Below are 10,809 nucleotides of genomic sequence, written 5' to 3'. Positions count from 1 at the left end.
GTTTGATTTGTAATGTTTTAATCCTAAAAGTACAATTAGTGAGTTAAGCTTGAACAGCAGCTAAAGGGTGAGAAATAGATTAGGGTTTAACAAAGTGGGAAGCCTCTCATGGAAACTGTCCTTTTCCTAAAGGGTTTTCTTATTATTTTGGTAGGTGTTGTAGAGGCTGATGTGAGGACCACAAACATCGCTTTAACTCATAAGTGTTTGGCATTAAATTCAGGTGTTGCTATCACGACTATCTTCTTCTGCATCTCTCATTATCTCTGCTATGTTTGTGTTTCAATTGTCCTTTACTACTTACTAGAATCCACTAATTCAGCTTTGATATGTACTGTCCCCCCCCCCCTCTCTACCCCATTATTATCTGGTAAATCTCATGTAATTTTTATTTTCAGATGTTTTTAAAGTTCAAGTAACTGGCTCTTCTGAATCCAGAATAGTAACAAAACATATGGAACATGTACTGAACAACAAAACCGTCTGCACGACTAACTATGACCAACGATTTTTGTTTGGATCATATATGTGGGCTTAGGTACATTTGAGATTCGTTTTAGGGATGAGCTGAAACTAAATATAGAATACATTCTGACATGGTGATCACTGAACAAAATAATATTATTTATGTAAGATATTATATAAGATAAAACTCTAGTCTTGTTCATATCATCATTGAACTTTTAGTGATGATAAATTTTCCAGAAACAAAACGCTACATAAGTGGTAAGAATATATCATCCAATGAGATAAAAAGAAAACAGAAAGCAATGAGTTAGGCCCAATTATATAGCCGAGAACCAATGCAATAACTCGGGACAGGTATATAATCTAAATTTCAATAGTATATCATTTTACTCAATTGGGCCTTAAAAGCCTATCTTTTCTATAAGCGCGGGAATAACGAAATTCGTTTGAAACCACTGATTCGAAACGCGAGAATGCACGCTCCTGGTTGAAGCGCGTGGTGAAAACAGGTAAGTAGAACTGAGGTGGGACATTACACGATTCACGAACTTTGACGTATCAACCAAAAAGGTGTAATAAATATAAAATAAATGATGGTTGTTTTAGTTCACACACCGACAGCTCCAACTCAAGCCACGTGTGTTTCCATTTTCCTCGGCTTCTTCTTAGCTTCACATGTCTTTTTTTTCTAATGTTTGGTTGGATTTCTTAATCTTACTTTCAATTTAACTATCATTAACTTATAGAAGACGACTTACTAACTCTATATTATTATCATCTTTAATGAGTTCACCGATTGTCTTATTGTAATAAAGATTCATGACCTAAGGAAAAATTCAAAGACCATCACTTTCACTCTCCACCAGATTATACGTTTTACTATTTAAAATAATCAATAAAATATAATGTTTGCAACATGTGTAGTAGTTCTCTAGTTGTTTAGCTCAAGGCATAATTACTCTATTTTACTAGTATGACTTTTAAATCGTAGACTTTACATTTGCTTTATTCAATTTGCCAATGTATTCTTACGTACATGACTAGATCCATAACTCTATGACTTGCAAATACAGTTGCAACCATTTAATACTGACTGCTAAATTCTTTGATGTTTTATTATATATTGAATTAGTGACCATTCATTTGCTATGCATAAGCATTTGATTAAGGATGAAAATTAATAGTAGTTATTCAATTTCTTAAGTAGATTATTATGTGAACTTTTATAATACAAGCATACTATGTTTGTTCTGAAATAATACATCTTCCGTTTCACAAAGAGTATCACTTATACACTCTTCACACATATTAAAGAGTTTATTAAAATGTATTTATGTTTTCATTAACATCACATATCTAACCAATATTAATCACATATCTAATCAATAGTATTTTAGATAAATCAATTTATTTATAAAATCAATGCATTTTGCAATTAATTTTGAGCTGAAAAGGTTTATAAATTGCATTGAAATTATAGAATGACATTTTTTGTGAAACAAGAAAAATGAAACAAAGGAAGTACTGTTTTTGTTTATTAATACTAGTTTAATAAAGACAAAAGTGGTGTTTATTCAATGATTATACAAAAGATTTAGCCGGAAAATAATACAAAAGGTTCATTGAAACGTAATGGAAGCCGAGCTGAGCCGATTCGAGACCTAAATAAAGCCAAAGTCAGCTAAAATAATTAAAATTTTCAGACACCGTGTGGTTCCCACCACCAGCCTGTCCGAAAACCCAAACTTGTTTTGATACACAAACATAGACCAGAGACCAGCCAAACTCACACATATCTCTCTCTATCTTCCTTCTTCTTACCCGTCTCCCACACCCACTATCGGTCGCCGACGTTTCAAGTATCAGAATAAACGAAGCATATTCTCCAAGAAAAGGCATTTTTCTTTACTCCCAATCTGAGCACCATGGATCGCTGCATCTATGGTTGCTCCGCCGTATCTTTCTTCTTCTTATTCATTCTCACTGCATCGGCTTTGCCACAGACTCTCGAACCGGGTCACCACAACATAACCGGGTCCGGTCAAATAAACTCAAACTCAGTCCTCGTAGCTCTCCTCGACTCTCGCTACACCGAGCTCGCGGAGCTCGTCGAGAAAGCTCTCCTCCTCCAAACACTCGAAGACGCCGTCGGTCGTCACAATATTACAATTTTCGCCCCTCGCAACGAAGCCTTAGAGCGTGACCTTGACCCGGGTTTCAAACGGTTCTTGCTCCAACCGGGTAACCTCAAATCCCTCCAGACGCTGCTCTTGTCCCACATTATCCCCACTCGGGTCGGGTCAACCCAATGGCCCGAAGAGAGTTCGAAACGTGTCAAACACGTCACGTTGGGACACGGCCAAGTGCTGCATTTGAGCAAAACCAAAGGCAACGTGAATAGACTAGTAGTGAACTCCGCCGTGATAACCCGACCCGATGATTTGACCCGACCCGACGGGTTGATCCACGGGATCGAACGGCTTTTAATCCCTCGCTCCGTCCAAGAAGATTTCAACCGGCGGAGAAACCTCCGATCAATCTCCGCCGTCTTACCCGAAGGAGCTCCGGAAATCGACCCGAGAACAAACCGTCTCAAGAAATCCGCCGCCGCCGCCGCCGCGGTTCCCGCCGGAGCCCCTCCGGTTCTCCCGATCCAATCCGCCATGGCTCCAGGTCCGTCGCTAGCTCCGGCGCCGGCGCCGGGACCCGGAGGTCCGCGTCACCATTTCAACGGCGAGGCTCAGGTCAAAGATTTCATCCACACGTTGCTGCACTACGGCGGATACAACGAGATGGCGGATATTCTCGTGAACCTGACGTCGCTCGCGACGGAGATGGGACGGTTGGTGTCGGAAGGCTACGTCCTCACCGTGTTAGCTCCCAACGACGAGGCTATGGCGAAGCTGACGACGGATCAGTTGAGCGAGCCCGGAGCTCCGGAGCAGATAATGTATTACCACATTATACCGGAGTATCAGACGGAGGAGAGTATGTATAATTCGGTTAGGAGGTTTGGGAAGGTGAAGTATGAAACGCTGCGTTTTCCTCATAAAGTTGCGGCGAAGGAAGCTGATGGTTCGGTTAAGTTCGGTTCGGGTGACCGGTCTGCTTACTTGTTTGATCCGGATATTTATACGGACGGTCGGATTTCGGTTCAGGGGATTGATGGTGTTTTGTTCCCTGAGGAGGAAGAGGAGACGGTTAAGAAACCGAGTGGTTCGGTTAAGAAAGTTGTTCAGACAAGAAGAGGTACGTTTGATTGAATATGTGTTTGTGTGTCTATGATTGAATCATTAGCGTCGGGACTAATTAGGTTTCATATGATAAGTGACATGATTAAGATCGTTTTTGAGGATAGGAGTTTGTGGTTACTTGTGAATCATAAATTTTAGTACATGATTAACGCTTAATTACTCAAGGTTTTAATCCATGTACTAAAGGTAAAGATTGGTGAGGGATATAGGAAGATATCAAACAGAAGAAACTAGAAAGAATCATTAGAAGCTTCTTCAACATTACCTAAAGCATCTTCTCACGTTTACAAAATTTCACTTATAATATTTGGTTAAATTATTTCCTTTTTAGCTTTTTCTAAACTCTAATTTCCAGAAATAGTGTTTAATTAAGTGACATGAGATTGTGACTGGAATTAATTGATTGTGATCATGACCTAATAATTAAAGTTCTTTGTTTCATTAATCAACAGGGAAGTTGCTGGAAGTAGCATGTAGAATGCTTGGAGCAATTGGCAAAGACTCATATATAAGCAAATGCTGAATGTATTCACAAACCCCAAGAGATTATTAAAGCCAAAACTCTGAAATGTTATCTGTAAACACGTACAAAAGGTTAGGATTCCAGGTTACTGTCTATCGCTCAATATTAAATAATAATCTCAGAATGATCAATACTGATAAGTGTAAACATATTTGTTATGTTTTTAGCAGGTTTTTATGAGAAGAATGAAGATTTGGAAGAGAAAAGAAGAAAGAGAGTGGAACATGAAAGAAGATTACTTGGGTTTTCTATATAAAAAGAAATTATTTTTGGGCGGTTTGATTTTTGGGTTATAAAAATTGTAATTAGAAACTCAATTTTTTAATTGATTTGGTGTATGAAAAAAGTGAATTATAAAGTGGGAAACAAAAGGAAAAGACGTGAGAACCCACCCACAGCGTTATCTCTTCTTATCTTTTACTTCGTGTCGTATTCGTGGATTATTTGTTAGTGGGTAAATCTCCATTTAAATGAAATCATTACCATCATCATATATAGGAATGGTGGTGTGCCAACGAAAAATGTAGTAACAAATATGCATAAATTTATATTTTTAAGAATTTTATAATAGTATTTATCATTATATTATTAAGTGAAAGGTATGACTTTTTAATCATAAACAAAATAAATATGAAAGGTATTTGGTTGGAGAGATAATAAAACATGTGTTGGAGAGAGGAGATGAGTTGGCTTATGGCTGTCTCGTGAGATATGATATTGATTTGAGACCCAATTACAATACAAGCTTAAAGCAGTCTGACTTTTTCTATGTGATCATGATTCATCTAAATACATTTTGTTTCTCAATCCATGACTTTTTGTTTCCCTTCAATCTTAGTATTAAATAGCTGTAACTCTTTAAACAAGGTTATCAATAGTATACCATTTCAACCACTTCAACAATGACATGATATAAAATCATAGGCTTAAGGTCTGAATGTTTGATAAAAAATGATGCGGATCAAGCGATATAAATGTGGCTTATGTAAACAAACACAATAAATGGGGATCGACGGAACAAATGGTATGGGACTGAACAAAAGAAAGTTGAATGATGTTATAATTTTTTTTTTTTACAACAAAAGGCTAAGAAACTAAGAGGATTTTTGATCCGAAAGCCACCTCGGGGGAACTGAATCAACATAAACCATAGCAGATGGCAAAGTCCTACCACCTCGTGTTAACTTGTCTGCCAGAGTATTTTGTGTCCTTGAAATATGTTGGATAGAGAAATTGAGGAAGAATTCTTTACATCGCAGAAACTCCTCCATATTTGTAGTGAACGCAGTCAGTTGCAAACACCATTTTTGTAACTTGTAGGGTCTTCATACACTACATCGCCCATATCAAAGCTTCATATTCGGCCGAAACAAGTTTTGTTTTTAGGTAGAATGACCAATAATTTTTTTTATAAGTATGGCCAATAATATTTGTGCAACCTTATACAAATTATCTTAAGAAATAAAACAATGCGCACTTATATATGCTAACAATCATGGAGCAGACAATAATTTTTCTTCTATTTGATTTTATGTATTATTATATTTTCCTTTCTAACTAAAAACACACCGCAGATGTCATTTGATAATAAAATGTTGAATGATGACAAAGAAAAAGAGCCCACAGTAACACTTGAAGAAACGACATGCCCCTCTACTCGATTCTGTATTTTCAGACTGATTAGCTCATGTTATTATAAAAATAGTGTGATACCGGAACGGCAGGTGGGTCTTGGCTGGTCGGGAACTAGGCTCACGAGCTGTCGAGGTGCTAGATAGCCGATTGTCGAGACCTCCCCATGGACGACCGTTGCAAAGAAAAAAATGAGGCTTCATAAGATGAGGATTAAAATAATAAAAAGATGATACAAAAATAGGTAAAGCGGAAATGGTCGATGGATGAGACAATCTCAATTGGCCGTACGACATTCTTTGAGAAGGTCAAGAGGTTGGATAAAATCGAGTAGCTCAGTCAATATGGACGAATATATGGTTTGAATAATTCATAAACACTCTAGTTGTGGCCTCTTTAGCATTTGATGAATCACTCAAGAAGAACTAAAGAAAACATAACACAAATTCTCGGTTTTGTGAACCGGATAACTCGCTCTTTTCTGAATGTTGCAAATGAAGTCAGCTATAAAAGGCTCGACCATAGGCAAACCAAACAGTCATATACTGGAAAAGGAAGGTAGTAATTACAAAATAAAGACACGAGACTTAATGGACTGATCATGATCAGTATATGACCGTTGGTGATGATTTTCTTGGATCAGTATACAAAGAATGGTTGAGTCTTCTTGAACTTAGACGGTTTTAGGGAATAAATAAGCTTCCTTAGGTTTTAGGGAATAAGGTGATCTAGTGCATAAACAGCTTAGGAAGGAACCATTGAAGTTTAATGCTCCTTGGATCGAAAATGGAATGTTGGAATGCAGGAGAAGTCTTTTGATGTTCTGGATGCTGGCACATAGTAGGACGTCTAAGACATGGGTGATATTTAGACTTTTCTATAAATAAGTTTGGGTCCATCAAATTTGAAGGAGTTAAAAGACTTTCCTTAAGTAATGTCTATTTGATCCATGTTAGTAAATCGAATGGATCTTCTTGTTGGATCAGATTCTGGACCTGGATCTTCTTGTTCTGAACTCCTAAAACTAAAAGACTTACTATGAGAGGCCAAGTTGATTTGGTCGAAGGCTATTCTTGTTTGAATTTCCATAGACTTGAATATGTAAGATATCGTATAAAGGTCTTCTGACCTGTAAAACCCATGTCTTCATGGTCTACAAAGCTTTTCCAATAAAATCCAATTCTGCATGATTCCATGATGAGTTAGCTTCATAGCTGGTAAGATAGGCTTTTCTAGAGTACATCTACGTCACAACAAGCTGTATCTAACTCCTAAAAAGCTTGTGCTGCCAATTTGATGAGGTTGCGGTTCACCAGCCACTGATCTGATTCCGGCATCACAGTGGGTGAAAGAAACAAAATTTTAAAACCACGATTAGAAACGAACGGTAAACGATTTTCCAAAATGCAATACAAAGGTTTTTGCTAGTAACTAGGTTTGTGAGAATATGGTCGTTCATACATCGCAATTAAAAGTAATTTGAGAAAAGTTTGTTGCATCATAGCAATTTGACTACCAAACTTTAAAAGCTTTAGAGGCAAAAAAGAGATGAAAACTGTGCCCTACTCTCCTTTGTTCTCTGCTTGCAAAGAAGCTGCAAAAAAAAAAAAGTATCAAGTTGCAATCCAAACACAGATTATTATTACTAAACTATCAGTTAGATCGTACCTTTAGCGGCTGCTGGATCATCTTGTGGCCTCATTGCCGGGAAGAGAATAACTTCCTGATACATTTACAAGTTCAATTCATGAGTCTGGTCGATAAGATCAAATCAGTAAGAGAGAATGAGATAAGAGACTGACCTTGATGTTCTGCGAGTCGGTGAATAGCATGGCAAGCCTGTCAATACCCAACCCCCAACCACCCGTAGGAGCTAATCCATATTCCAAAGCACCGCAGAAAGTCTCGTCTAAAGCCATCGCCTCATCGTCTCCAGACTGCCTATCTTTGAGCTGATCAGCAAACCTTTGACGCTGGACCACAGGGTCGTTCAACTCGGTGTAGGCGTTGCAGAGCTGCGGTCAAGTTTAGTATATGTTAGTATAAAACAACACTAAACAAAACTCATAGTTAGCTAGTGCTTACTTCATGTTTGTTGATAAAGAGCTCGAATCTCTCGGTGAGAACATTGTTTGATCTATGCCATTTTGCCAAGGGAGACATGATCTCGGGATGGTTGATGATGAAAGTCGGGTTCACACATGACACTTCCAGAAATTCTCCAACAAGCTGCCAAAAAGAGACATCATATCACATTTTAATTTTCCTATGCTAGATCTCAAGACATTGAAGAGTGAGAGAGAAAGATGTTACTTACTTTATCTAGCAGACGAGCTGTTGTCTGAGGAGGTGGGCATTTCACGTCGAACTTGGCACATGCCTCAATCAGATACTTGTTGGCTTCTTCACTAGCCAAATCCTTTGGTATATTAAGGTTAGCCACCTTCTCCAACTCTCCAATCATCTCAATCCTCCTACAAAATCCAAAAATCATGTATATCATTACCATATATAAGCTTGATTTGTTTAAATCAATGGAAATATAGATTTGACTCAAACCTGAACGGAGGGGTGAAGTCGATTTCGATTGGCTCCTTGTCATACCCATTAGCATGATACTTGATCTTGTAACCACCTGTCAACTCTTTGACCATGCCACTCAGCATATCCTCAGTCATTTTCATCAGGTCGTTGTAGTCTGCGAAAGCCATATAGAACTCGCACGTGGTGAACTCCGGGTTGTGGGTCAGGTCAATACCCTCGTTTCTGAACTGCTTTCCAATCTCATACACACGCTCCAAGCCACCGACGATAAGTTGCTTCAGAAAGAGTTCGGGTGCGATACGCATGTACAGCCTCATGTCTAGATCGTTGTGGTGTGTCACGAATGGTCTTGCAGCTGCTCCACCAGCAATCATGTTCATCATAGGCGTCTCAACCTACAGAAAATTTTAAGAATATCAAACGCAGGGATGAGTAAAATTGAAATCAGAGACGGAATGAGAAGAAGGAATATATGTTTTGTAAGAAAGTTAGAAACATAGAAACCTCCAAGAATCTTTGATTGTCAAGGAATCTGCGGACGTAGGAAATGATATTAGCTCTGGTTTTGAATATCTGGCGAACCTCCACGTTCAACATCAGATCAAGATAACGCTGGCGATATCGAGATTCCTGACAGCAAAAAAAACAAACAAACATCAAATTCTTGGCCAGTTAGAGACACTAGAAACTAAGTCACTGATGTTAAATAATGTAAGAGGCTACACCAAATCTTTATAGCCCTTTGGAAAACTGAAGTTACCTGATCTTTCAGAACATATGCATCAGGATTTCTTGGTTCACCTGGAATCCAGTTTTCAGGTTTCTACATAATGGAAAAAAGTGAAACAGGTTAGTGCAAAGTAAGCCGACTAAGTAAATAGAGCAGCCAAAGTGACGTTGCTTTACCTTTGCACTAACATTCTCAGCTTTCCTCGGCATCATGTGGAGGCAATGAGACAGAAGAATAAACGATAGGGGAAAAATACTCAACTCTCCTCTCTTAGTCTTCCCTGAAATTAGAGTAATGTAACCAGTGTAAAAGGATGATAGGGTAAGCCAAAAGAATGAGCAATAAAAAAAGAACAGAGGCTGCACAAACCTGGAAACCCAGTGACACCAACAATATCACCACGCTTAGTATTCGCATGGAGCTTCGAAAACTCAGCTTCATCCAATCCTGACTTACTGAGACAAGCAAAAAAAAAAGCACCACACCTAAGTAAATCTATCCAACAGCAACAAGTCTGTAACGAGGAGAGTCAAGTAAACAAAGCATTTCACCTTGCATCAGCCATGACTTGGACCTTGTAGTCCTCACCGTGCAGATCATAGAAGAAGAGCTTGGAAGAGGAAGATCTCTTGCTCATTATCCTCCCTATCAAAATTTTAAACAACAAATCAACATACTAAGCTTAAGTGGCAATGCATTAAGCGGTTCTTAACATACCAGCTAGAGAAACTTGAGCGTCTTCAACATGATCACCATTGCTCAAACCACCATACTTCTCAATATACTCAGGAATAGACATTGTCACAGCAAACTTGTGAGGGTATGGATTCTCCCCCTTAGCCTTCTCAGCCGCAAGATACTTCAATCTGTTCTCAAAGTATTGCTGCAAAAGAACGATTGATGATTCATACATACATACATATCTATCTGCATTGCATAAGATGATTGTATATACCGTTGGATCCATATCCTCATCATCTGCAGCCACTGCCTTCTGCGAGGTTGCCTTGGGAGCCTGCATCAATCAAACGAAAACTCTCGTAAACAATCAAATGTGCGATACGAGTGAGATGAAAGGAGTGATTACTTGTTTGGCCTTTTCTTCTTCCTTGCGTCTCCGCTCTTCCTCTCTCTGCTTCATCTTCAGTTCCTTCTTCAGAGCACTGCGACGATTTCACGAGAGCACTATACTCAGATTCCATACGAAGATTCGGAAAAAGTAAAATCAAGGGAGAGAAGTGAGACGTTACTTTTTACTCGGAGCTCCAGCTCCATCAGCGGTCGAGGAGGTGGTAGAGTCCATGGAGAGTTTCGAAATTGCTTGGGTGGTTTGATCAGCTGAACCTTCCATAGAGATCAGTAACCGTCGATTAAGGAGAAGGAGAAGACGGCGAAGAAGGTGAGGTAGAGGAGGAAGTAAGAGATGAGTCTTCTTCTTTAGGGTTTATTCTTCTCTTTCTTTATTTTTTTAAGCGGGCCCACCAGCCCATTAGTGACGAGTCACTCATTAGGGCTTCTTCGCTTCTCTCGATCGGTTTATGCACTAACCGAACCGGTTCGCTCAAAATTAACGATTTTGACTTTAGATTTAACTCGGTTTCTTCCTTTTTCTTTTTTTTTTGTTCGGCTAGAGCTGTGTTTAAGTCGATGGTAACTTT

General features: G+C 38.8%; 2 protein-coding genes across 3 annotated transcripts; one reads left to right on the top strand and one right to left on the bottom strand.

Annotated features, from left to right (window-relative positions):
* The first annotated feature begins 2,111 nt into the window (after positions 1-2,111).
* Positions 2,112-4,688, top strand: LOC103846045 (fasciclin-like arabinogalactan protein 18). Of its 2 annotated transcripts, none has more exons than XM_033273259.1 (3): positions 2,112-3,717; positions 4,175-4,316; positions 4,416-4,688. In XM_033273259.1, exons 1-2 carry the CDS (start codon positions 2,394-2,396, stop codon positions 4,243-4,245), a joined length of 1,395 nt encoding a protein of 464 aa, XP_033129150.1. In that variant the 5' UTR covers positions 2,112-2,393; the 3' UTR covers positions 4,246-4,316; positions 4,416-4,688. The 2 variants fall into 2 exon arrangements, with proteins under 2 accessions (XP_033129150.1, XP_033129115.1); XM_033273224.1 differs by having other exon boundaries at positions 4,413-4,688.
* Positions 4,689-7,238: 2,550 nt separating this feature from the next.
* LOC103846034 (lysine--tRNA ligase, cytoplasmic) lies at positions 7,239-10,647 on the bottom strand. Its single transcript, XM_009122965.2, has 15 exons — positions 10,402-10,647; positions 10,239-10,314; positions 10,107-10,166; positions 9,869-10,034; positions 9,703-9,796; positions 9,521-9,606; positions 9,328-9,431; positions 9,182-9,244; positions 8,926-9,051; positions 8,437-8,816; positions 8,195-8,351; positions 7,963-8,106; positions 7,680-7,892; positions 7,546-7,600; positions 7,239-7,471 (listed from the first exon to the last, which is right to left on the bottom strand). Exons 1-15 carry the CDS (start codon positions 10,500-10,502, stop codon positions 7,440-7,442), a joined length of 1,857 nt encoding a protein of 618 aa, XP_009121213.1. The 5' UTR covers positions 10,503-10,647; the 3' UTR covers positions 7,239-7,439.
* Between the last annotated feature and the right edge of the window lie 162 nt (positions 10,648-10,809).

This window comes from Brassica rapa, chromosome A01 (genome assembly GCF_000309985.2).
Source record: "Brassica rapa cultivar Chiifu-401-42 chromosome A01, CAAS_Brap_v3.01, whole genome shotgun sequence".
NCBI classification, from domain to species: Eukaryota; Viridiplantae; Streptophyta; class Magnoliopsida; order Brassicales; family Brassicaceae; genus Brassica; species Brassica rapa.
Note: the sequence above shows the minus strand (reverse complement) of the source record. Positions and strands in the feature narration are given on the sequence as shown.

Coding starts and splice junctions, on each gene's coding strand:
- LOC103846034 (XM_009122965.2), bottom strand. CDS start 10,502: ATGGAAGGTTCAGCTGATCAAACCACCCAAGCAATTTCGAAACTCTCC. Junction 9,245..9,327: donor CTGAGAATGTTAGTGCAAAG/GTAAAGCAACGT, acceptor TCCATTATGTAG/AAACCTGAAAACTGGATTCC. Junction 8,817..8,925: donor ACAATCAAAGATTCTTGGAG/GTTTCTATGTTT, acceptor AATTTTCTGTAG/GTTGAGACGCCTATGATGAA.
- LOC103846045 (XM_033273259.1), top strand. CDS start 2,394: ATGGATCGCTGCATCTATGGTTGCTCCGCCGTATCTTTCTTCTTCTTA. Junction 3,718..4,174: donor AGTTGTTCAGACAAGAAGAG/GTACGTTTGATT, acceptor ATTAATCAACAG/GGAAGTTGCTGGAAGTAGCA.